Raw genomic sequence first — 26,507 nt, forward strand, 5'->3', positions numbered from 1 at the left:
CTCAATGAATTTATCGATAAAATGTTTGAATATTGTTTTCATCGACACTAACATACTAAGGTTGAACTAAATATGTATTGCTATACAATGAATTAGACTATATTTTGGCCATGTCCAATCTCATTTTTTGCTAGATTGTTAATGACATACATGAAGTTTACAGTACATCCTGTGGAATACTAATTGATATTTTGTCTTGGAAACATGAAGGTTTTATTTGTAGTTCTTGTCTTTCGACTATGTTTTATTTACTGCAGGTACGATAAGCTAAGTTATTTGTGTGGTTTTTTTTTGTGTTCGATGTTTTTTATTTTCGTATTGAGTTTACTTAATGAACCAACTATTTTTCAAACGACTTTAATAGCTGGTTGGTATGTTACATAGTTACAGAACTGTTTGCGGTTATTAGATGGTTGGGCACCGGTGTTATATAACCATTCTTCCCCCATGCCATTTTTTCCACCGGGGAAATTTTGGATCATTGCCATTCTTCCCCCGCGAAAATTTGACAAAACGTATACATATAGTCACTTTTCCCCCATGCCAATCTTTCCCCCAATCTAATGGATTTCGTTATATTTATACAAGTCTGAAAATTAAATCCAACGGGGTCAAAATTATATTTTTTCCGCTGACAAATATTTTTTGTCAATTTACATTAACACAAGTCTGTCTATAGATGTTCATCATTCTGTCGTTTATGTGTCAACTAGTTTGCTTTTATTTCCACCAGTCTTTTATAATAGTCTGTCTACATTCTAGCAGTCTGGATATATTTCCACAAGTCTGTCTTTGTCTTCTAAACCGTCTACATTGTACCAGTTTAAAAGTATGATCAACAACTGGAAAGGCAACTCATGCAGATGTGGTTCTTGCAAATTTTAAAGCTTTTTATTTTATTATTTTTTTAATGTTTTTTATGCTACTTTTAGAACTAGTTTAGCTTATTTATTTGTCTGCTTTGCATGTGCTTATAACCTAGTTTAGTGCTATAATTGCTTGTGCTTGCTTTTATATATATGAACTTTGTTTATACTTATGCAATATAGCTGTCTCGATATTGTCTATTGTGTGTGCTGTATATGTCCTATATGTCTTAATATTGTATGTGTTGTTATTGTTATTAATGTCGGCAAAAAGCTCGACAGAGCTTATTTTTGTAGTATTTCATGTAACCCGACTTAAAATAAATTTTCTTATATTATCTTATCTTATCCGTCTACATTTTCATCGGTCTGTCTATGTGTCCAACTGTCTGTATGTATGTTCAATAGTCTTCATATTCACTAGTCCGTCTTTGTGTCTACTAGTCTGCCTACATGTCCACCAGTCTGTCTCCGTGTTCAATAGTCTACATGTTTACCAGTCATTTTACGTATCCATCATTCTGTCTAATATATCAGTCTGTGTATGTGCCCACCAATCTGTCTATTCATGTCTACCAGTCGGTTTATATGTCTAACATATTATACTGTGTCAATGTGTTCATCGTCTGTCTACATGTTCATCAGTCCGTCTGTAATTGTTGTGTTATTTTGTCTGATATTCCAAATCTGCATTATGCTGACATTTACATGCATTCTTTTGACCTGAAAACTTACTGTAGGTGTATAATACTTACTTATAACCTAATGCTTTCAAATGCCAAAAAGTTTTCGTTAGGATTTATCATAAGCCAAGAAACATTTTGGATATGTATTGCCACAACAATTGACGTTGCAGGTTTAGTTTTTCTGACACCAGGCTAGTATGACAGTAAAGCTTAAAGATAAGACAGTCTTATCTATCTCGGGTTGAAAAACTGTCATTTCACCACCATACTAAATAAACATGGTTTTCCAGTTAATATCTAGCTGTCTCTGCATGCTTTTTGTATATGAAATGTAGCAATGTCTCATACAAAGCAAATCGTTAGTAGTCATTTCGTTATCAAACAACAACCAGTCTTTGAGAACATGATTGTTTTTAGTTGTAATTGGTTTTGTATTGGCTTTCAGTAACTGAGAGTACTCTTATCCCGGTGGTAAGTGATTATTGTGCACCATACCAACATTTTTAGTGAAGCCAATGGCAACTGATATTTTACATTTTGTTCTTAAGGTGTTCTCCCCAAGGCTGGATTAGTTTTTTTTTTTTTTTTGGGGGGGGGGGGGGACTGTTTAAAGTCGCCACCTTCCTTATGTGCAATTCCGAAGTCAGGAGCATGTAGTACAGTTAATATTGGTTAATTATGAATTTAATACCAAACAGACAACAATAAAATATAAACATGTATATATATAACACATATATATTAATACAATAACTTCGTACCGGTAAAATAATTTACAAAAAAAATGTTGCTCTTTTCATTTTTGGATAAAATTTTGGAATTGACGTCGGTGACGTTATAATTCTGAGGGGAAACATTAGCTTTTCGTGATATTAGGGGGAAACATTGGCTTGATCCTGGTTTTCCCCCCATAACACTGAGGGGGAAAAGTTGGATCATGCCAATTTTTCCGGGGGAAAAATGGATCGATCCAGTTTTCCCCCTGAAAAAATTGGCATGGGGGAAGAATGGCTATAGGACACTGGCACACCGGATATTGTATTAGTTTCACATCTTCATTTAGTTAAAGGCTGGTATAGGGTTAAATATGCACTGCTGTGATTACAGACAGTTTTATTTTACTATGAGCAGATAAAAATTGTAACTATTGCGTTTTGTTCTTGGTTATATTGACTCAAAGAAAACATATTCCTTTGAAAATCAATTAAAGTAACAGAAAGTTTTAATATATTTGTTGACACGTAATATTTGTTTGGTTATTTTCCAAACAACTGACTTTGAAAAATATAAAATAATAATTCAAGGAAAAGTTGTTGATAACTTGGTAGAAAAACTAAACAGGAAGTTAATAAAGTTTCCTATTGGCTATTGACGATCCAATGAAATATCTTGCTTTACTATAAACGTACATGTACTTTCTAGTGAGTATTTTTTTTTTTTTATTTTTTTTTTTATTTTGTATAATCAATTTTACAACGGAAAACAAAGATGACAATATCAATCATATATTTTAAAGGGAAGACTTTCGGGAAAAACAATTTTTCTCAATAACAATTTATTAAAAAAAATGAATAGCTAATACCCTAGTACTATTCTATATTGGATATTTACAATATATACTATCATTGACACATTTTTAGGAATATACATTTATTTTTACATTTATGCATACACTAGTTCATTCATTCATTCATTCTTACATTCATTTACTGCTAGAGAGTTCGAAAATTATGGTAGTTGATACTACATGCAAATTATTGGTACATGCAAATCAACCACATTTTCTAATAATACTCAAAACTGAGCATGACGAACCGCACCAATTATTGGGGAGTTATTAGGTGTTTCAGAACGATAACCATATTCTGATCCATAGCACTGTCCTGGTTTGACACTGGTCATTTAAGGGTACTTTAAACTACAGTCAATTAACACGATGAAAAGGGTTTATTTCTAGTTAATTATAGTATATATTAACTTACTAAGTACTTATTCAAAAATATTGTAGACACTTTTATTGTTCAATGAAATAATATATTTCAACTTAAAAGTATGAAATTATAGAAAAAATATTTTTTATGATTGGTTTGTTCTTACATTTGTACATGTTGTACTAAGCCCAATATATCGACTTATAAAAGTAACCGCCTCTCAAGAAAAATCAAAATAAACTGTTAAGAAAGATGCCAATTGCCTTATTTTTGAATCTAGAATTTCACCTGAGCAGTCATTTCAGTACCATAGTCTATGACAAACAACATGATTTTAAATTTTGAAGTTATAAATATCCAGCAACCTAATTAGTATCAATAATACAGACTCAGCTTCATGTGGGATATACATTTCCCAGTTCATTCAGTATTAAAAACCTTCAATCTGCTACTCAGACTTTATAAATCGTCACCTTAGGAGATATTTCATCGGAATTAGTTGTTGATGAATTTTCCGTATCAACTTCATAAATAATGCATGATGGTCTTGAAGTATAGATTTTATGTACTGACATTATTAATCATCTTCATAACATGTTATAGACGTATTCTTTTATTTGTCTCTGTACATTTTTAACCGTAACTGTTTACTTCATTTTTGGTAATATCATTTTGAAGTGGCCTAATGCGTAAACACCCTGCTGATGTGTTTTTTGTTGTCCGGTGGTCTTTTTTTATTGTTGTCTTTTTTTTTTTGCCGATATGCCTTGTCTATATGCCATTTAATTTCGTTGTTGACACATATGTTTATTTATATAAAGATTAGGAATATAACACAATGTTGACTTTTGTATCCTTATGTTTTATTCATTTTGATCTACGTTATTATGTTTGTGTTATGTTTAAGACACCATTTCCTTAAATAGGAAATACCTGTACCAAGTCAGGAATATGACAGTCGGTTGTTTTTCACAACTGTTGATGTGTATTTATGTACAATGTAGTCAGATTTATAAGGAAAATCGGGAATATTCAATAGCACCAGTGTTTAGCGGATGGTCGTATCTTAAACTTATATGTGTTCTTATATGTCTATTGTTAGCATGAATTTGTACTAGGATTATTGTTCAGATGATTTCTGCTTGAATGTTGTCTTTTGTATTCGAGAACTAATTACAATACAGTTATGTAAGTGTTGTACACTAGCCATGAGACGTTACAACTGCAAAATTTAATCACTTTTTTAAGATTTAATTTTTCTTAACCTTATTAATTTAATTGAAATATGGATGATAAGATTAAGAGTCATTCCAAAACCTTCTACAGTCCATAGTTTTCTTGGTCATTCAGCATTACATCATATCAAATCAAAATTGCTTTTTACAATTGCATAACAATGGTATACCTCTTAAACACTGGTTATTTTAACGTATACCTTTTAGAGTTAGAATAGAAACAAATGTTATATTAATCTCTATAGCTAATGATGCGATTGTTGCCAAAAAAAGCAAATACGCCTCAATGATTTCATCGAACACATATGTATGTTAATGAACACAATTATACTGTATTTGTGTTATGATTTTTAAATTTGTAGAACATATTGTTTAATGTTGTTTTAAATCTGTTATTAAACTATTCAGGTAATTCCATATGCTTTTAGGCACATTATATGTTTACATGTAGACAGTATTGAATATTGCATAACCCTGGTTTACCTCTTAAACAGCGGATATTTCAACGTTTACATTTAAAATTCAATATAGAAACAAGTGTTACAAAAATCAATATTGCTCATGCTGTGATTGTTGACAGAAATCGAAAATACACCTCAATGACTTTATCGAAAACATGTATATTTAAAAAAAAAAACAACGCTACCTAATTCATCAGATTGTGAAAAGGTTATGTTAACATTTAATTTGAAATTGCCATATAATTGTTATTTCAGATCAACGCAAAAGTACTGGCTACTATGCTTATGATACCTTTGTCCTGAATGCTCTGTAACTAAGTTCTTCATTTGGACTTTTTAAAAATGCTTTTGATTCTAGCTTAACTGATGAGTATTTCGTTTATAAAAGAGGGACGAAATATACCAGAGGGACAGTCAAACTCATAGATTGAAAATAGACTGACAACGCCATGGCTAAAAATAAAAAGACAACCAGACAAATAATAGTACAGGAGACAAAACTTAGAAAACTAAAGACTAAGCAACACAAACCGCACCAAAAAATGGTATATTACATTTCAAGCCTTGTATCATCAAATGGTCGCATATGTGTATTGTATGCGATGTGTTGTTTTGTTTGACAATTAGCATGTTCAGATTCCTTTTATAATTTAATTTACAATTCACTCAAACATGTTATATGGGGAGTAATTTTGTAAAATTTCCAGTGTAAAATTGGAAAGGCTATTGATAGATGATGTGGTTTGACATATATAACTCTTTAAAGACTTTTGCATTTGCTATGAAACTGCTTGAAACAATGAGGAAATAAACAATCTGAAATGTTCCTGAAAAAAAAAGTTCATCAAATTCTGAACAGAAAAACTCAAATTGTACAGAAGATCAGCGAGCTATTTCGATGAGTTTTACATCATTTGTGTAATTCATTTTTTATTGTTGAGTTTAGAAAAAAATGTCTTGCACTTTTGATGCATATATCAAAAATTAAAAAGAAATGGTTCATACATCATTTTATCGCCATAAGATGTATGTAGATGTCCAAATTTGATAGGGGCAGAATTACTCTAGTATTCAAAAGATATTGTACTTAGTATATACCAGTGCATATTATTAACTTCATATGAAACACAAAACAAAACGTTGCGATTTTTATGTTTTATTTCAGTGAATTTTCTTATCAGCTTTGGTCCATCTGTAAACGTCACGGGAATCCTTCTATTCCAGTTTCCCGCTTAATCCAGGAAGCGTAATGAGTAACATTTGTATAAGCGAACGGATTGTCTCCATCGCAAAATGTATATAACCACGAGAAAAGACCACATAGAACACGAGTTTTCCCTGCAAGACAGGTCAAAGGTCCACCACCGTCACCCTGAAAAATAGTGTATAATGTATCAAAATACAATTTGAATACAAATAAAGAATACTTTATCTAATTATTAGAAGAGTGTCTGAATAAACTATAAGAGTAATCCATATCAATTGCAGTCGTTCTAAAATGTTTTTCTTGCTCACTTTGGACCGTATTGGTCACTCTTCAAATCTTCAAATATCAATGTAAGAGATATGTAATTCTTCCAATGAACAAAACATAATAAACTGAAACACTAGACTTGCAAACTAATCGTACTTTTTATCATGGATTCCCTTTAACAACTTATCCTTTAAAGTAGTTTTAAACATTAACATTACCATCAAAAACCTAATAAAAAGCACATGTACAGTTTATTTCATAAAAACTTTTTATAAGTCTTGAGTTATATGTATGCATGCAATAGAAGTCACTTCGCTGTCGCATAATTATGCTTAATACTTTACATGGTATAGATTAAAATAATATCTCTGTATGTCTATCTACTCACATAACAAGCTTGTTTTTCCAGATTTTTGTCAATAGCGCATATTTGAGAATTGACCAAAGGGGCCTCTGTTAGTTGATCACATTCATCAAGCGTTAAAACGGATATGTCTGTATACTGCAGGATCTCTGCGTCCGTTTCTGTGGAATACATTTTGTCGTATAATCAAGTGTTATTACAGTGACAAGAAAAAACGAAAATACAAATAACAGTTCACAACACATAACACACAACATAGATAACTTTAAAACAGCATATAAACAAACGTTACAAAATATTATCAACCCATCATTGTAATCCTAATATTTGTACATGACAGCGAGGTGGCATTATGTGTCCATCCAGCCATACATGTCAGATTAAATTTTTAGTTTTCGTCAGCTATAGTTTTGTTTTATGTTTGTTTTTTTTTTTTTGTTTTTTTTGTTTTTTTTTTATCAAATATGCATACCTTGGATTGAACTGTTATATACATGAATATAAGAGTTATAAACCGGGTTCATTGGTAAACAGAACATGAATATGATAATTGAAAGTTAAAATAGTTTGAGAAAAAAGTAAAATCACAAAAATACTGAACTTAGAGGAAAATCAATTCCGAAAGTCCATAATCAACTGGCAAAATCAAATAACAAAACGCATCAAAAACGAATAGACAAGAATCAAATTTATATATATATCAACACAGGGTTTAGGTAATAGTTCACGTATTTGTTAAAAATGAAAGTTTGATAGTGCAAGCGAATAATGGTGACTTATTGACCATATTCTTGTTAACACAGGATTTCGAGTTAACTCTACCTTATAGTATAATCAATGTTCTGTGAATACACACACTTTTAGATTTATCTGTTTATGATGGAGGTGTGTATACTAAAATTGTGTAAGTTGTTACATACATTTAAACTATGGTGAAAATATCAGAAACTGGACGACATTGTAATGTAGTGTTTCCTATATATATATATATGTATATAACAATATTTTATCGAACGATTCAAAGTAACTCACCATTGATGTCAATCCCGCCCCATCCGGATATTCTACATCTGTTTTTATCAACAATATCTTTACTTGTTGAGTAAGGTAGTTTATTACAAGTGGGTCCAAAAGTGAATGGAGTATCTAGTTCAAGAACAGCAATATCATTCTCAAATACGGCATCATCTTTGTCGATCTTGAATTTTCTATCAAAATGTGGATGCTAGAAGGATAAAAATGTGTATATGACGTATATTTTTCTATTCGAAAAAGCCAACGTTTGCATAAGAGAGAGGCGAAAGAGGCCAAAAGAAACTTTTAAACTTATAACTCGGAAACAAATTGACAACGCAATAGCAAAAACAAAAGAAACAGATTAAGAGACAAACAACAGTACACAACATACAACATAGAAAACTAAAGAATGAGCAACACAAACATCACCAAAAACTTGAGGCTCCAGAAGGGAAAGAGTATCCTGCATATATGTTCGGAGTTAAATTTTAAATTCTTACCCTCTTGACGTGTTTGATTGTTCTTATTTGTTTGTTTGGGTCTGATATATCCACAAATCCAGCCAGAACCCGTCTGTTAATCATTCTGAAAACACAATAACATTGATTTGTTTATAAAATTGAGATAGACATGTCAAATGCAATATTACTCAATTGGGCTTTATATCAGAAGATTTACTAGTTCACGTTTATTGGCAGATTTGATGAACACATATTTCATTTGATAAATTGTATAAATTACAACATTTTTAATCTATATCTTGCTTAATATCTATGCACTGCTGATTACTGTGAGTTGCAAATGTATACCTTTTGTAATGCATATTTACTTTCTGTTACATATTCTCAATTATATCTTAATGCCTTTTTTCTCCCAAGGCATTGCTCATCGAAGTCTTTTATCAGAAAAAAACTGATGTAGATTTGACAGTTTTTGCACATGAAACAATTGGAGTTGATGCAAATTATTTTGCCTTTTTACAATGTATGTTATAAGGCTGATATAAGTTATCAAAGTACATGTTATATCTGAACGTATTATTTTTCTTAAAATAAGGTAACAATATGGCATTACATACGGTGCTTGTAGACAAAGTGCAGAAGTTATTATCCAATCTTCAGACAGTATTACTGCTGTACAAAAATTTGTCCATGGATCCTTTTGTTTCTCGCGTTGTTGAATTTGTGCAACGTAGGGAAAATCTTCTATCTTTGCATCTTTTCCACCAACTATACCGACGACTATCTTTTAAAATAAGGAAAAATGCTGTATTGTTAAAAATAGTATTCAAAATAAATTACCTTCCTTTATTTTTTTGAATGACACCTAGAACTTAATTATTTTATAGTTGATGGTAGAAAAATATTAACATCATCGATAAAATGTAACAAAGTATGTCACTATTTTTCTTTTTCACTTATCATAACACGATGGGCGCACTCCTGTCACTGTCACTGTCAATTAAAAGTTATGTTCATGTTGCTAATAAACTCATCATAGATACCAGGATTGAAATTTTATATTTGCGCCAAACACGCATTTCGTCTATAAAAGACTCATTGGTGCGCTCGAATAAAAAAATTATTAGTTGTCCGAACTTTGTTTTGTTTTCGTTCGGGTTTTGTTTTTACTAGTGTTCCGTTCTGTTGTATTCCGTCCTTGTTTTGCTCTTCAAATGAAACAATACGTTGCGTGCTAAAAATTCGGTTGCCTATTAATTATATTCCCGAAGTTATTTTAGCCCAAACATTCACCGTAAAAACAACTTATTGTGGGATACTTTGTTTATAACATTGTCATTTAAACACGACCTCATAACACTGTGTGACTGAGCCGATATAGGTAAGAATTTAGGATTTTTTAGCCAAAATAGGCAAATATTTAGAAGCAAAGCCTATGACTGTAAACTCCCCTTTTTTACGGATGTATGTTATCTTTACACATGCACAAGTAACTACATATATATCATAGAAAGACAACACTATATTTACCATGTCAGGCAATATAACTGAAAAGAATAACGTTTTACTATAAAAGAATTACAATTTGAAACGGTCAGGGTTATAGCCTCTATTCACAATATCTTTTTTTAAAAAAGGAAAGCGAGCAGTTAAATTCGCATTTTATAGTGGGGCTGCACAATGAAACATACTGACAGCATTTATTTTCTTAATTAGTCTCACAAGGTTGTGATACAATAATCTAACGCTAGCAGAGCATGAAATGAAGAACAAATAACAAATTAATTTATTATTTTTTCAAAACTTCTTTCTAGAATTTACATACTTAAAATGAACAGGTTTTTTTTTTAAAGGATTTTATAAATATTTTAAAGATTACATTTCAAACTACTAGTATATGTTATCCAATTATGGGAAAAAGAAGTAGACGTTTTTAATGTAACTACATGGATAAAACCAAAGGATTCAGATATCTGGCAATAAAATCAAAAACAAGAAGAGCGAATCTCCATAACAAATCAAAATCATTACCTGTAAGGAAGATTGCTATCTGGAGACTTCTCATTTTGAAATCTATTTGGAATATCTAAAAAAAATTATCGATACAGAATTAGTTTTCTTATGTAATTCATATTTATCACTGAACAAATACATATATATTATTTTAAGGGCTAGCCGAAGGACGCCTCTGGGTGCGGGAATTTCTCGCTGCATTGAAGACCTATAGGTGACCTTCTGCTGTTACCTGTTATATGGTCGGGTGGTGTCTCTTTGACACATTTTCCATTTCCATTCTCAATTTTATTATACAGTGCATTTTTTGTTAAAATTGAGAAACTCAGTCATTTACAAACTCTTTAAAAATTAAATATTCATGTATTATAATAAAAAGTTAAACAAAATATATATTTAGAAGGTTCGTAAAATTGCAAATTGAATATCAAATTTCACATTTTATTTAAATAGAATAAAATTTTTCTTACCAGATAAAGCAAAGAAAATTTTCCTGTATGCGTATTTTGCCTGTATTTCAACTACACGTTCAGTTTGATTTATGTATTCCTGATGTGTCTTACAAACTGTTTATACTACCCTTTTTTTAATAAAAACACGTGGCAACACTGTGAAAGACAAGGAAGTTAATGTTGTAAAAAGATCGATGAAGGAAAGGTGCACAAGAACACAAATTCTGTTTTTAAAATTTAAGAACGATTTTTATGTTTTTAAAAAGAGTTCTTGCTTGAATTGTGTGCACTTATGCAACTGGATAAATCACATCAACACTGTAGGTAAATTAGAAACAAATGTTACCCTAAGCTACCTCTTTGATTAAGAAAATAGTTATCGTTAAACAAGAAATATAAGAACACATGTTACACATGTCATGAAGTAGAAATCACGTTTCAGTGACTTCATAAAATGACATAACATCGAAAAAATGTCATCAAAGTTTGGAAATCAATATAAAGAAACTTTTCAGAGAAGTACAAATGACTACAATAGAAATATTATTTATCATTCGAAACATTTTTAATTACTGTTGACCACCTATTGCATCTTTGTCGAATACACTCACGGCTCTCCGGTACAACTTGAAGAGAGAAACATTAAGATAATAGAGACTTACGGCTACGGGAGTATGTGATTTACTAATAATTACCATCACTCACACCCAGAAAGAAAATCTAAATGATACGTCTAGAGATCAAAATATCGTGCACAAAAAGTGTTTGAAAATATAATACACACCTAAGTTTCGTGAGAAAACGTACATGTCCTGTTAACAGGGTGACAGTTATAGGAGAAGAACTAAACATGAATAAGTATTGACTAGAATATTTCTGCGTACTATATATGTTTGAAATGGGGACGAAAGATACCAGAGGGACAGTCAAACTCATAAATCGAAAATAAACTGACAACGCCATGGCTAAAAATAAAAAAGACAAACAGACAAACAATAGTATACATAGAAAAACTAAAGAATAAGCAACACTAACTCCACCAAAAACTAGGGTGATCTCAGGTACTCCGGAAGGGTAAGCAGATCCTGCTCTACATGTTGCCCCCGTCGTGTTGCTCATGTTATAACAAATCCGAAAAATATTCTTTAGTGCATATGTATTAACTGAACAATACTGCATTTTATTTTAGCTGAATCGAGCATATCTAACAGAGGGACGAAAGATACCAGAGGGACTCATCAATCAAAAATAAACTGACAACGCCATAGCTAAAAATGAAAAGGACAAACAGACAAACAATAGTACACATGACACAACATAGAAAACTAAAGAATAAACAACACGAACCCCACCAAAAACTAAGTGTGATCTCAGGTGCTCCGGAAGGTTAAGCAGATCCTGCTCCACATTTGACAACCTTTGTGTTGCTTATGTGATTACAAATCCGGTAAATAGTCTAATTCGGTAGGTCACATTCATTACAGGGAAAGGGATGGTAGTTACGACGTAAGGAACATATCCGAAACGGTTATTCCATAACGGTCAACCAACTCGTGATGGCGTCCGTAAAATTTACGAAGTGATGATGTCAACTTCACCATTTGGAACTCTTGGTTTAATAGCTTCCTTGTGAGTAGCAGCCCTCTATCAAGAAAATCATGATAGGACATGCAAGCCCGGGAATATCGTATCAATTGGTAGATATATACACCGTTTGCAGGTGCTGCTGGAATGTTGCTACTTAGAAATGGAAAGTTCACAATTGGAAAGCTGAAATCATCTCCTTTGTCCTAAAGTTTTGTTTTCAATCGACCCTCATTGCAAATATCACTTTCATTTAACGATACAAAATCCCCTGTTTTGACCAAATATATCATCCACGACAGTTATACTGAAGCGAGCAAAGTTTCAAAGTCATAAAAACAGGAATAAAAAATAAATGCAGTCTTTTTACAATATTTTCATATTTATTTGTTATTATTCTACTGTGTATTATAAAATTGACTGTGCTTTATAATATTTACAATGTGGCTTGTATATATACTTGACCTATCAAAATGAATTTTGCTAACTTATAGGCAAGTGTGGGCTTTTTGTCATTTGACGTCCAAGTGTTTGGGTAAATCATCTTCTCTTGGCAGAAAAAAAAGGAATTATGTTTTACAAAATTTTGAATTTTTGAAATACTAAGGCTTTTCTACCTCAGGCATAGATTACCTTAGCTGGATTTGGCAGAACTTTTAGGAATTTTGGTCCTCAATGCTCTTCAACTTCGTACTTTATTTGACCTTTTTAACTTTTTTGGATTCGAGCGTCACTGATGAGTATTGTATAGACGAAACGCGCGTCTGGCGTATATACAAAATTTAGTCCTGGTATCTATGATGAGTTTATTTACAATCACTGGGTCGATACCACTGCTGGTGGAGATTTATTTCCCCGAGGGTATCACCAGCCCAGTAGTCAGCACTTTATGTGCTGACACGAATTATCATTGATATGGATATATTTACAAATTAACTGTTTACAAAATTTTGAATTTTTGAAATACTAAGGCTTTTCTACCTCGGGCATAGATTACCTTAGCTGGATTTGGCAAAACTTTTAGGAATTTTGGTCCTCAATGCTCTTCAACTTCGTACTTTATTTGGCCTTTTTAACTTTTTTAGATTAGAGCGTCACTGATGAGTCTTGTATAGACGAAACGCGCGTCTGGCGTATATACAAAATTTAGTCCTGGTATCTATGATGAGTCTATTTACAACCACTGGGTCGATACCACTGCTGGTGGAGATTTATTTCCCCGAGGGTATCACCAGCCCAGTAGTCAGCACTTTGTGTGCTGACATGAACTATCATTGATATGGTTATATTTATAAATTAGCTGTTAACAAAATTTTTAATTTTTGAAATAATAAGGCTTTTCTACCTCAGGCATAGATTACCTTAACTGGATTTGGCCAAACTTTTAGGAATTTTGGTCCTGAATGTTCAACTTCGTACGTTATTTGGCCTTTTAAACTTTTTTGGATTCGAGCGTCACTGATGAGTTTTGACGAAACGCGCGTCTGGCGTATGTACAAAATTTAGTTCTGGTATCTATAATGAGTTTATTTACACTCAACGTTGTAGTAATAAAGCAAAAATGAGTATTAAGACAATATACAATTATATCAACAAAGTCGCATACTGGTCGAAATCTTGATATACCGTCGCTTCTATTTTCATTTTATCACCCCTAAAAAATTTGTATAAGGTTTGAGATTTTGAGACAAATTGGCCTTAATAGATATCAATAGATATCAATAGATATCAATAGTCAAAATGCGTGTCTGGTGCAGTTGAATAAGAACTGTTTTTGATATTGAACCGTGAATGAGGGTTTACACGTTAGCAGATATTTAACCTTTTTTGGAAGCTTTAAATTCAAAAGGTTTTTTTTTTTGTATCTCAGTCGTTCTCTTTGCTTATGTTAATTAACGTTCTTTGCCTAAAGGGTGTCTTTGTGTCTAATTGTATTTCTTTGTTGAAATAGTTATTTGTTTTTAAAGATACATTGTATATTGTTCTGCTCACACATTGTTGTGAATATTTACTTATATGCGACTGTCATAAAAGTAAAAGGTTTAGTTAACTTTATAACTTGGGTTTAAAACATTTTCTACATAAAGAAATGCCTGTACCAAGTCAGGATTATAACAGTTGTTTTCCATTCGTTTGATGTCTTTGAGCTTCTGATTTTGACATTTGATGCAGGACTATCCATTCGGTATTTTTGTTATTTCACTTTGAATTAAGTCTACCAACAAGTAAAATGGCCAAACTCGTCGTCCAAATTCTTATTCCGCTTGGAGTCACAGTAACTAACTTCCAATAACAATTTGTGTCTTTTAACAAATGTAAACTACTGTCACCTAATTTTTATTTTTTATTTTGCGTTTTGGTAAAACTATATTAAAAAAAAAGAAAAAAAAATTATTGTCCAAACACTTTAACCAAAAAAAAACACCGGAAAACATGATTAGCACTGTAAGTTTACCATGGTAGCGATCTACTTACAGATAAAATTACCAAAAAGGACTATCGGCTCTCTGCATGAATAATCTGTATTTAAGAATAAAGAGAAGTGTTCATTAATGACTTAAATTTAAATATAGTGTTAGTGTTCACAGGTTTTATGTTTATACGGTAAAACGTGTTAATGGTTTTACTACAAAACTTGTGAAAATGTACACATGTGGTAGAGAACCATTACAAAACACCAGAAATAAGCAAAACACATGACAACAGATCTTCTTTTTATTGAATGTGACCCATTGAATCAGACCATCAACGACCTTTTACTTACATGAACAAAACTACGGGTGCCACATACGAAACAGTATTTGCTTACCATTGCAGAGTAACTGAGATCATCCAAGGTGGGTTTTTTTAATGTTGTTCAGTCTTTATTTGTCTATGTTGTGTTTTGTATTGTGGATAAAATTGTTTTACAATTTCTTGTTGGAGTTTTTTAGGGTATTTTGTTAGCGTGTGTTCCCACTGAATTAGACAATCAACGACCTTGTACTTACATGAACAAAACGACGGGTGCCACATACGAAACAGTATTTGCTTACCTTGTGGAGTAACTGAGATCACCCAAGGTTTGTTTAATATTGCTCAGTCTTTATTTGTCTATGTTGTGTTTTATATAGTAGATGAATTTGTTTTACAATTTCTTGCTGGAGTCATTTAGGTGTTTGTTTTAGCATGTGTTTGTATTTTATTTAGTCTTTTTGTTTCTCTGTTCACTTTAATACAACTGATTGATTTTATTCTTACTAACGCGCCCACAAAGTTTCAATCCTAATATATAAAATGAGTTATTTTTTGTGTCTAAATACTAAATAAGATAGTAACAGGCTGTGAACATTAAAAATCATAACTATATTTAGATATCCGATTCTTTTTAACCCTTTGTAGGATATGGTCCGTTATTTCCGTAGTGCATTTCTTTAAGGCAATAAATGAAAATTAAAAAGAAATACCACCTGCTCTTTCTCGATAATATTTTTAAAGTGTGTTGTACTACTTTTGGGACAAATTATATCAAATTATAGAAAACTTCATCGGCTCTAACTCAAAATATGGACAAATTTGTGTTAAGGGGGTCTTGAAATCTTTTGGCAGCTTCAGAAATCCAAAATTTTCACTTTTTTTAGCTGGACCAAATGACTTCTAGACTTTCAAATTCATGACCCAAATTTTGTTATAGTGTAATTGCATCCCCCTACTTACTATTTGAGGCATAACACATGAAAACATAAATATGGAAGGGATATAAAAAAAATCGTCAAGTAACATACTGTCCACACTAGGCTATATTTGACGACGAAAATCAAAGGACGAAAACTGTCTGATCGAACCATATATTAACTGCATATTTAACGATTTCGCAAGCCTAACGGACAACACTTCAGCATGCATTTCAGGTGTGTTGGATAGTGGGTATTGTATCTTGCAACAAAACAAACTACAAACTACTTGACACTCAATTGTATATATGGAACGCCGTACAAAAATACTCATCATGGCTGGACGTGGTGTATGAATACGCCCCTTACAACCAAATGCCCGCCGTAATGGGTGTACGCTCTATCAAGAGTTATATTTTGCATGGTATTATTCTCGGAACTACCATCATCAAATTTCCCAGTCAACCCCGGAACTTTTGTCCTCGACCGGGTTTTGTGGTATAAGACGAACAGAAACACGTGCTGTTAATAACCAAGTTGAATTTATCTTACCAAAATATTTGGTGATGTCATGATCGTGCAAGACACGTGAATATTATGTTATATGCATATGAGAGGAGAACTGATTTGTCCATGGAATTGAAACTTCTGCAGTGCGTCAACCTTTTCTAGTGTATTTGTTATAATGTTTAGTAATTTGACAAAATGGGTGCCAGTGACAGACCAAGCACTGTTTACACTTAGAAGGTTCTATTCAAGCAATGTTTATGTAAGAGATGCGCGTAAATGTTTTGGTCAACTTGTACCTTTTTGCCATATACACAGGAAATAACCGAAATCAAACCTTAACACTTCCATGACTTCTTCCTTACAGACATAATGTTCATAATATAATTTCAAAATCATAGTTCCTGCTTATAATTCTGCTCCATTATCTATTAATCATAGAAGAGAGAACATGGAACAGAAAATTCAATTCTCAAAGAACGTTACTCGATTGTGGTTTATGTATGAAAGTTCTTGTCCATTCGGTTTTGATGTGTTTTGTCTTTTAATTTTGTCATGTGATTATGGACTTTCCGATTAGATTTTCCTCTGAGTTCAGTATTTTTGTGATTTTACTTTTTACAAACCATGGAATAGACAATTCAGCAAAAGTTTTATGGAAATAAACTATTTGTAAACCTCGTTTATGTATCAATACAGTTTTAAAACTAGAGTGGTGCACCTTTGGTTAAAAGTGTGAAAATAAAAGTGCTATTTATAAAAGAGAAAAAAGAGTTATGCTTTAAATATCTTTAATTAAAGATTATATATTATATGCGTTGTCTTTTGTGTATCTCTCTAATTCAAAGTGTATCCTTCTATGCCAGTTTGCCTTTCAATCCAATCAGCGTAAAGAGGAATATTGGTATATACTGTTGACCTGTTTGCATTACAGGTAGTATACTGCCATGCAAAAATACCACTCAGAACAGTTGTACTAGTGCCATCTGTTGTTTTACATGCCAAAGGTCCCCCATTGTCACCCTGAAAAAAAATAATATTAACTCATCATAGATACTAGGATTATATATATATATAAAGCCAGACGCGCGTTTCGTCTACAAAAGACTCATCAGTGACGCTTTAATAAAAAAAAAATGTTTAAAAGACCAAATATAGTACGAATATATTAAAACAATGAAACAGGATTATTTACCTGAATTTTTATAATTATAAGTGTATAGTGTTTAACAAACCAATAAAATAGAATATTACAACTTACAGTAACTGTTTTATTCTATATTTAGATATTTCACAACTCTTGTGGATCGCTTTTAGTATCAGAGGTATACCTTTGCTAATAAAATCCGTATATTGTGACGTAAGACAAAGAATGTAAGCGTACTTACAATCTTAAGAAACAGTAATTCAATAGCAAATGAATACTTTCCTTCTATATTGCAATCTCCACTCTTCTTCCACAGTCGCTTGTGGAAAGTAACTATTATATAGGCATGATAGACATGATAGATATTTAAATGTCACAATTTAAAAGCTTTTAAAAAAATAACCGCTAGCAGCTCTTTTGTGGGTTTTGGGACGATTTAATCTTTTGACGATTACATTTTATTTTATGTCAAATGTCCTGTTAAAAAATTGCTGATATAAAAATTTCTAGAATCATCAATATATAATAGAACATTAGATTTAAACATCTGACGATTAAATTTTCTTGAATTTGTCCAATTTTCTCTTAATAAATTGCTGCTATAAAAATTTCCGGAATTATCAGTATATTATAGAACATTAGATATACAATTACTTACAAAGCAGGGTTGTATTTTTCGATTTTCGTCAATGACGCATATCTGAGTTTCTACAAATGGAGTGTCCGTATTAAGCTGCCTACATTCCTCTGTGGTCAGAACTGTAATGTCCTCTGCAAATTGGAGGTTCTCTGGTTCTGTTCCTGTGGAATATATTAGCATACAATTACTTAAGTTATGCAATTCATTTACTAAAAAATGTAAAAACAACACTTAAGGGTACACCCTCCCCTCCCTCCCCCCGTTTCTTGTACCGATGGTTCATATATCAGTGTGTTTTGTTATATCAGTTTTAATCGACCTCCTTTTTGCCTTATCTGGCGTTCTGTGTTACTGTGTATGCATGTGTTTAAGTGTTCCTGATGACGAATAATGTATAAAAATGATCCGCGCTCATCATATTCTAAAAAAAATAGAGTTGTTTTAATAGTGTTAGTTTGGTTTTAGTTTTAGTTGGTTTCAGTGGCTGTCGTTTATTGATGTAGTTCATAAGTGTTTCTCGTTTGTCTTTTTTAACTTACCATTACTGTCAATTTCTCCCCATCCTGCTATTTGACAGTTGTCTAGATCCACAGAGTCTGAGCTTGTTGAATAAGGTATACTTGTGACTGTCGGTCCAAACGTGAGAGGAGTATGAAGTTCAATAACAGCTATGTCATTCTCCCATAATGCATCATCATTTTTTTCTTTGAATTTTCTATCAAAATGTGGATGCTAGAAATATAAAAAGTAAAATCACAAAAAATACTAAACTTAGAGGAAAATCCAAAAACAATTAAACATCATTTATGACTTTAAAAGTAAAGAGTATTATATCACTCGTTGAATGCCCTTTAAAATTGTTAAAAAGTAATAAATAAAAAAAAAATGATCAAACGGTTTATTTATATTTAAAATCACCTAAATATGAATACCAGTGAGACAACTCTCAATCCAAGTCACAATAAGTGACTTATAGAATCAATTTAAAATTTTAGATTAATTTCAATTTAACTTAAAGTTTATCTTTAATCACTCAAGTGTGATTTATTTAAATTAATGGACGGGGATCACGTTCAAATATCTCATAAGAATACTAAAATTAGACTGATACATAAATCAGTGACAAACAACATTATAATATATATGATGATAAAGAAGCAAATCTAAACCAATATTATACGTATTATTGCGCTTAGCCAACCCCATTCGACAATCACTGCAAAACTAATGACCATTTTTTTTTCTTCCAAAAACCTAGGCAAAGTCTGACGTGACTTGTTATTGGACGGAATGTAAGCTGAATTCAATATACCCTCTACTTCTAGAGTTTGGTTATACAATCAAACAAGAATAGGTCCCAAGTACATGGATGCCCTATCCGCACTATCATTTTTTTATGTTCAGTGGACCGTGAAATTGGGTGGAAATCTCTAATTTGGCATTAACATTAGAAAGATAATATATTATAGGGAACATGTGTACTAAGTTTCAAGTTGACTGGACATTAACTTCATCAAAAACGATGTCGACCAAAAACTTTAACCTGAAGAGAGACAGACGAACGAAAGGACGGACGAAATGACGAACGAACGGACGGATGAACGGACGAACGGACGTACGGACGGACGCACAGACTAGAAAACATAATGCCCATAAATGGGGCTTAAAAAATATATATCAAGGTTTGCAGTCAATATTATATTTTGCCTAGAATTCGTCTCTGTTCATTTTAATAACATGAATAATGCTAAGAAAATGTAAAATGTAAATCAAATAGATATAGATTCAAGTTCTGACAAAAAATATACACTTAATAGAAGTCAAAACGTCAAACTTGTTCCGATGAAAGTGTGATCTTTTGTTTAAAAGTGCGTAACGAAAAAAGTACAATCACAAAAATACTGAACTCCGAGGAAAATTCAAAACGGAAAGTCATCAAACGAATGGATAACAGCTGTCATATTCCTGACTTGGTACAGGCTTTTTTTATTAATGATAGTTAGTTTACATATTAGTATATTCTTTTATTCTCGTGCGTTTGTTTTCTGCCTTTTGTAGATTGATTCATTTTACTTAATGGTTTGAAATATAGAAAGGATATAGATTGATTTTTTTTTTATTTGGTTGTAATCAAAAAAAACATAAACATTGAAGGTCGAGTAAATTTTTACACAAATGTGCATATACCAGATTGCTTTGTATTTTCGTTTCTTATGATTTTTAGCTTATGTTTTCTTTTGTCATGAAGAACACATATTTATAAGGACATAGAACAACGGTTTCGGATTCTTACCTTTTTCTGGTGTTTAATTGTTCTTATTTGTATATTAGGATCTGAAATGTCCGAAAAGCCAGCTAGAACCCGCCTGTTAATAAGTCTGAAAGTAAATCACTTTTATAGTACTACTTCGACTTCAATTAGTTAGATACAATTGAATGAATAGACCCCATGCTATACAATCTCGTTGCATTTAACAAAAATATATATACTGAACATTTCTGCTCAGTCCTGATGTCCTTGTACCTACAGCTGTTTACACCATTATAAAGTGAAAAAAACATAGCATATGCCCATTTGGGCCAGGTAAGCGAAATGCAGCATAACTTATTTACCAAAGTACTCAAATATATCCAAGTTCATCACTTAGACGCTATGTATCTTGTTATGAGTTTATGAGCTGTAACCTATCTGCAAGTAAAAGATGAAATAAATAATGTATTTTTGTGTCGCCTCTCTCATGCAATTTTCTATCCATCTCATAGGTTCTGCTTTATTCATCTTATCGTTTGTTACTTAGACGCTAGTTATCACCATATGTAATTTTCTATCTATATAATATACTTTATAAATACGTCTTCTTTTTTTTTTTTAATATATGCTGTAAGGCTTTTATATCTGAATTGTGAAATATTAAATTAAGTGGCAATTTTAAACTTACGGATCTTCCAGACAACGTGCTATAGTTAAAAGCCACGTTTCAGAGAGGATTACTGCAGTACACCAATCTTCCCAGGGTTCACCTTTTCTGTCACGTGCTTCAATCCTTGCCACGTATGGGAAATCTTCTATGTCAGCATCCTCTCCTCCAGCTATACCGACGACAATCTAAAAAAAAAAAACGGAACGAGGATGTACCATGTATCTTATGTTTAGAATCAAATACGAATTATAAAAATTTACTTTACTTGATTAAAAAATATTGATTCTACTTAAAATGTACTTATACTCCATCATTTAAAAGTAAGCTGTCGAAACAGTTCATTTTCGTAACTATAAAAAATAACTAATTGAAGTGATAGCAAAATGTTGTGGCCATTACTATTACAGATATTAAGTTAAAGCAGCTTTTTCATTTCAATGTTAAGGTAAACCATTTTTTTTTTTTAATTTTAAATTTTCCAAGCATTATTTATTCCATTTTCCAAGATCTATTCCCTCAAAAAGGTTTTGATACATGACATAATGCCTTTTCTGACCGAAGAAATATCATTTAGTTTCACAACTTCCTATAAAATGCAAAGACTTATTTTATGATGTAAAGCTTACAATAATAATTTTTATCGATTTATCTTTTAAAATGTACAGTTTTATCAGAGCTAACAATAAACTCAATGTTTACAGGAAGTATACATCAAATACAATGTTATATAACGGTAGATAATTATTTAATCTGAAGTGCATTTCTTTGTTACACTCAAGTAATTTCCCAATATCAGGAAAGTAGATACATTACCTTTGTTACCAACAATGGGTTAAATCTTAACTTTGAATATGATTCATTTGGTGCAATCATGTGAATACCTTAATGAAAACTTGCATGCCGCATTGTATTATTATGTCAATTATCAACGCTACAATTTTTATTGAAAGGACATTACATAGAACATAATATTTTGTTGATACATTGTACAAACATTTCCGTTTTATGACTATCATGATACCATTGGGCCATCGACTTGGTTTTTGATTCGTACACCAGTATATTTTCTTATAGATATTGACAGACGTATCAAATCGACGTTAATCGGCCTCCAATGTGTAGAGTAAACGCTTTTCTTGGCGTTATATTGTATCTTATTCACCTATGTTGTAAGACAACATTGATTGCTGTGTACAAATTAAACGAAGTCGGTGATTTCAGTTCAACTTCACCATGAACAAGTTGCATGTAAAATTTTATCAAAATCTGTGACATAACCATTTTACTGGACCTTCAAGTTTAATGAGGAAGAACGTATTATCGAATTTTCAATGTTAGTCTTCTAAGATAACCTAAGCAAAACAACAAGTTTTACCATGATATCAGCCACCTATATCAAAACAAAATACGTCCTTTTTTCTGTCAATCAGAACTTACATACCATTAATTTATAGATTATTTAAATTATGAAATAATGATAGAATATATACAAAATTACAAAAAAATAAAAGATATTTTCAGATTGATATTTAATAAATTAAAAAAAATATTATTCTCAAATTTTAATCAAATCTCATTTTGGACAACACAGTTGTATTTACCTTGTCAGGAAGTATAGCTGAAAAATATTAACACGTTCATTGATAATAACCTTGCGTTCATTTAAAATTTTATTATGAGTAGAAAATTTCATACTTCATATTAAAAATTCATCATTTAAAAATGCAACTTGTTTGATATTTAATATTAACTTCCGTATGACTGTTGTCTTAAACTTGCCTACACTAACATTGAAATTTTTGAAGGATTGTAATAATATAAGTTCATTTTCAGTTATTGCGATTTTTGAGAGAGAAAATAACCGCATACAGATATACGTACCAGATATCAGAATACATTTTTTGTTTTTGATTTTGTCATTAAAAATATATATATAACTAGAGTAAGGTGAACTTCTGTCGTCATTTATATATAATACATTAATATTACCTGTAAGGATGATTACTATCAGAATACCTTTCATTATGAGTGCAATACAGAATACCTGAAGCAAATAAAAAAATACTTATTTCAAGGTATAATGAATATTTACGTATTTTTTTTTCAATTTCTGAACACTTGTAACACTGAAGCGCACGATACAACGGAGACTCAAAACACATTTGAAGCACAACTTACAATGCCGTCACAAAAATTAATCACGAACTGAGGTGATACGAAGGAGGACGACAATATCGTCCACTAGTGTCTTTTTGGTTTTGGGTCGTTTTTCTTACTTTTGTAAAACATACTTATTACGAAGAAGACATGTATTGGGATTACATGTTTTCGGTAAATTTAGATTACCGAAATAACAAAAACTATCTTTTCTTGAAGAAGGTGATAATTGTTTAAATGTAATTGCTCCCATGGTATCTCCTCCACATTGATAAAGGATGTTGCTAGTTTCTGATTCATTAGGAACTATTTAACAAATGATCACTATTGATATGTTATGTAGTCACTTCGATCAGGTTCAAAGGGTTGCAATGTGTGGACTATATGATATTGGTAAAAGGAATAAGCACTTAATTAACTATATGCGTCCGAAACATTTTTCCTTCCAAACCTTTAAAATAATGATACATGTGATAGGTGGCCGGTTTTTTCATACGTCATGCCACGTCGTACCCTTAGTTAAGTTGATGCAATGCATTATATTTAAACTTCCCTATTCATACTGTCTGCATTATTTTACATCCCGCACTGCAACGGAACCAAAATGTTTACCGTCGGGCTTAATAAATGCATGAAAGACAAAAAGGTATATTCTCAGTTAACAATTGTGCAGACATACATAAAAAAATCATGTCTCCGTTAACTATAGCATTTAAAGAAGACACTCCGGTAGCTTTATAAACGATTAATTCAGTCTTGCTTGCCTAACGTCCAGAGGAAAATGTTTCATGTTGATCAAGACGGCCATACCAAAGACTAAAATAATATATGTTGTTAAGACAAATACAAATGGTATTAAAACTATTGAAATTAGAAAATCTTTGAGTTTAATTATTTATAGTATTGCCATTTTCTATAAATTGAAAACGTGTACAATTTAGCAGTGATATACAAATGCCCTTCTTTCGCAGTTACAATATAGTATAGTAAAAAAATAAATTGAATTACAGTCACTATTAAAGCTTTGACATGTTTTTTAAAAGTTACCCATTGTTATAAAAATATCAATATTCATGAAAAATACAAAATGATAAAAAAGCTGTTCCTTGTTGCTGTTTATGGCTCTAATAGTTTATAGCATAATCAAAACTAAATTGATAGAGTTGTTTTACTTTATAGAATTATTGAACCTAATTAACTTAACTTGATAATTCGGAATAGCATTGGATTTTACCCCAAAAAACTAGTGGAATACAGTAGATTTTATTTTAGAGTGTTATTTGATTAATTTCAGATACGAAATTTCTATTCACAATTAATTTAAAAAAAGAAAGAAAGAAAAATAATCAGCTAAACGACGTGCCCTGCTTGAAAAATACTATCAAATATATTTCGAAACCTAGATCAAAGCCGTAATGCGACATAAATGTTTATTTAAAATGTTCGAAATAATAATTAAAAAGCTTTCGTAAATGTATGTAGTCAGAATTAGAAAATGATCAACCATACACTTTAAAGTGATACATGTACGTGGTGGACGAACACGTCGAAACAAATGGCTTTTAAAGGAAATAAAGTTTAACTTACCAGATTAAGAAATAACTATCCGTCTGTCTATATCCCATCTACCTTCTTAGAATAATGACAGATGGCTTGGTAACTTTATACCAGTTGTGTTGGATTCCAACAAAGTTGTTCATTCAACGTCAACCAGTGGCTTTTGTTTAACAAATGCAACAGCAGCGCACAAGGAAGTTAAAGTTTAAGAGGGATCGTTGAAGGGAAAGACGCACGAAAGAATATCATTTGTTTTCCAGGTGTTTTTATAATTGTAAAAAATCCTGTTTTCGTTTAAACGGCACGCGTCTTTTCATTATCGAAAAACGCTATAAAGACAAAAGCGTGGTTTTCAATTAAAAAACGCATTGAACGAAAGTACCCCTTAATCATATATTTAAACAAAGATACTTTCAACATATTAGTCAATTTAAAAAATGAAAGAACAAATGTTACATGCTACAAAAAAGAAATCCTGTTCAAATCTTTTGATCGATAGACGTGAAAGAAAAGAAGACGTAAAATCAATTAAAATATGTATCAAACATGTGTTAAATGGTGGTTGTTTTAACAAATTTAAAATTAATAATTTATCAAACGCTTAGTAGGCCAAGTAAAGTTAACATTAGGGCATATGAGATAATTGTTTTCTGTACAAATTTGAATAAATGGAGTCGATTGATCTTCATCCTTTCATAGTTTCAAACAACTCTCGTCTGATGCGAATAAACTCATCATAGATAGATGCAAGGATTACAATTTTACATTTACGCCAGACGCGCGTTTCGTCTACAAAAGACTCATCAGTGACACAGTGAAAAATGGAAATAACATCTCTATACTGACAAATAAGACATATTTAGAAATGTAGCGAAAATACAGATTCCAAACCACAAATGATAAGACATAACACAATATCCAACCAAATCCACAATAGAAACAACATAACTAAATGCATGAATGATGGATGTATAAATACCGAGACATCTACTTAGTAAAGTAATGCAAATTCACACTAGAGAAAACAATCATATTGGGAATAGGTCTCGTTTTAGACATAACATAGATTTTAAACCACAATCTAAGACATAGTAAAAATGTCTGAAAAGTTAAAAAAAAAAGAGGGTAAGTTGAGACAAAGACACATCGTATAGATCAATAAATTATTGGGGGTGTCCGTATCGTTTACAAAGTGTCATTTTTTAATTTACATTGTCCTCCTTATACCTCTAGATCTGTTGGAGCAGTTTCTGTGCAAGGGCTACACTCTTTAATACTGAAACGGAGAGCTAATCGAAACTCATCAGTAAATTACGATATGCTGTCATGTGTTCTACTCTATTCGTTTAAATGTCAGGTCTTTAAAAAATGTAAAAAAACA

At 31.5% G+C, this 26,507-nt stretch overlaps 2 protein-coding genes across 2 annotated transcripts; both read right to left on the minus strand.

Annotated features, from left to right (window-relative positions):
• Window positions 1-6,326: 6,326 nt before the first annotated feature.
• Window positions 6,327-10,589, minus strand: LOC143074651 (fibrinolytic enzyme, isozyme C-like). The gene is made up of 7 exons (XM_076250004.1): window positions 10,527-10,589; window positions 10,026-10,042; window positions 9,113-9,279; window positions 8,535-8,619; window positions 8,050-8,242; window positions 7,042-7,178; window positions 6,327-6,551 (listed from the first exon to the last, which is right to left on the minus strand). Exons 1-7 carry the CDS (start codon window positions 10,558-10,560, stop codon window positions 6,381-6,383), a joined length of 804 nt encoding a protein of 267 aa, XP_076106119.1. The 5' UTR covers window positions 10,561-10,589; the 3' UTR covers window positions 6,327-6,380.
• Window positions 10,590-17,499: 6,910 nt separating this feature from the next.
• Window positions 17,500-22,285, minus strand: LOC143074111 (complement factor D-like). Its single transcript, XM_076249659.1, has 6 exons — window positions 22,226-22,285; window positions 21,431-21,597; window positions 20,785-20,869; window positions 19,031-19,223; window positions 18,510-18,652; window positions 17,500-17,727 (listed from the first exon to the last, which is right to left on the minus strand). Exons 1-6 carry the CDS (start codon window positions 22,283-22,285, stop codon window positions 17,542-17,544), a joined length of 834 nt encoding a protein of 277 aa, XP_076105774.1. The 3' UTR covers window positions 17,500-17,541.
• Between the last annotated feature and the right edge of the window lie 4,222 nt (window positions 22,286-26,507).

Source organism: Mytilus galloprovincialis, chromosome 5, assembly GCF_965363235.1.
Source record: "Mytilus galloprovincialis chromosome 5, xbMytGall1.hap1.1, whole genome shotgun sequence".
NCBI classification, from domain to species: Eukaryota; Metazoa; Mollusca; class Bivalvia; order Mytilida; family Mytilidae; genus Mytilus; species Mytilus galloprovincialis.

Bases quoted from the DNA above. Each gene is read 5' to 3' on its own strand.
- LOC143074111 (XM_076249659.1), bottom strand. From the start codon at position 22,285: ATGATTGCACCAAATGAATCATATTCAAAGTTAAGATTTAACCCATTG. The intron at 20,870-21,430 runs GTAAGTTTAAAA...ATTTACTTTCAG, and splicing joins GCACGTTGTCTGGAAGATCC to ACTTATTAACAGGCGGGTTC. The intron at 19,224-20,784 runs GTAAGAATCCGA...TTATATTTCTAG, and splicing joins CAATTAAACACCAGAAAAAG to CATCCACATTTTGATAGAAA.
- LOC143074651 (XM_076250004.1), bottom strand. From the start codon at position 10,560: ATGAGAAGTCTCCAGATAGCAATCTTCCTTACAG. The intron at 8,243-8,534 runs GTAAGAATTTAA...TTATCCTTCTAG, and splicing joins CAATCAAACACGTCAAGAGG to CATCCACATTTTGATAGAAA. The intron at 7,179-8,049 runs GTGAGTTACTTT...TGTATTCCACAG, and splicing joins GGGCGGGATTGACATCAATG to AAACGGACGCAGAGATCCTG.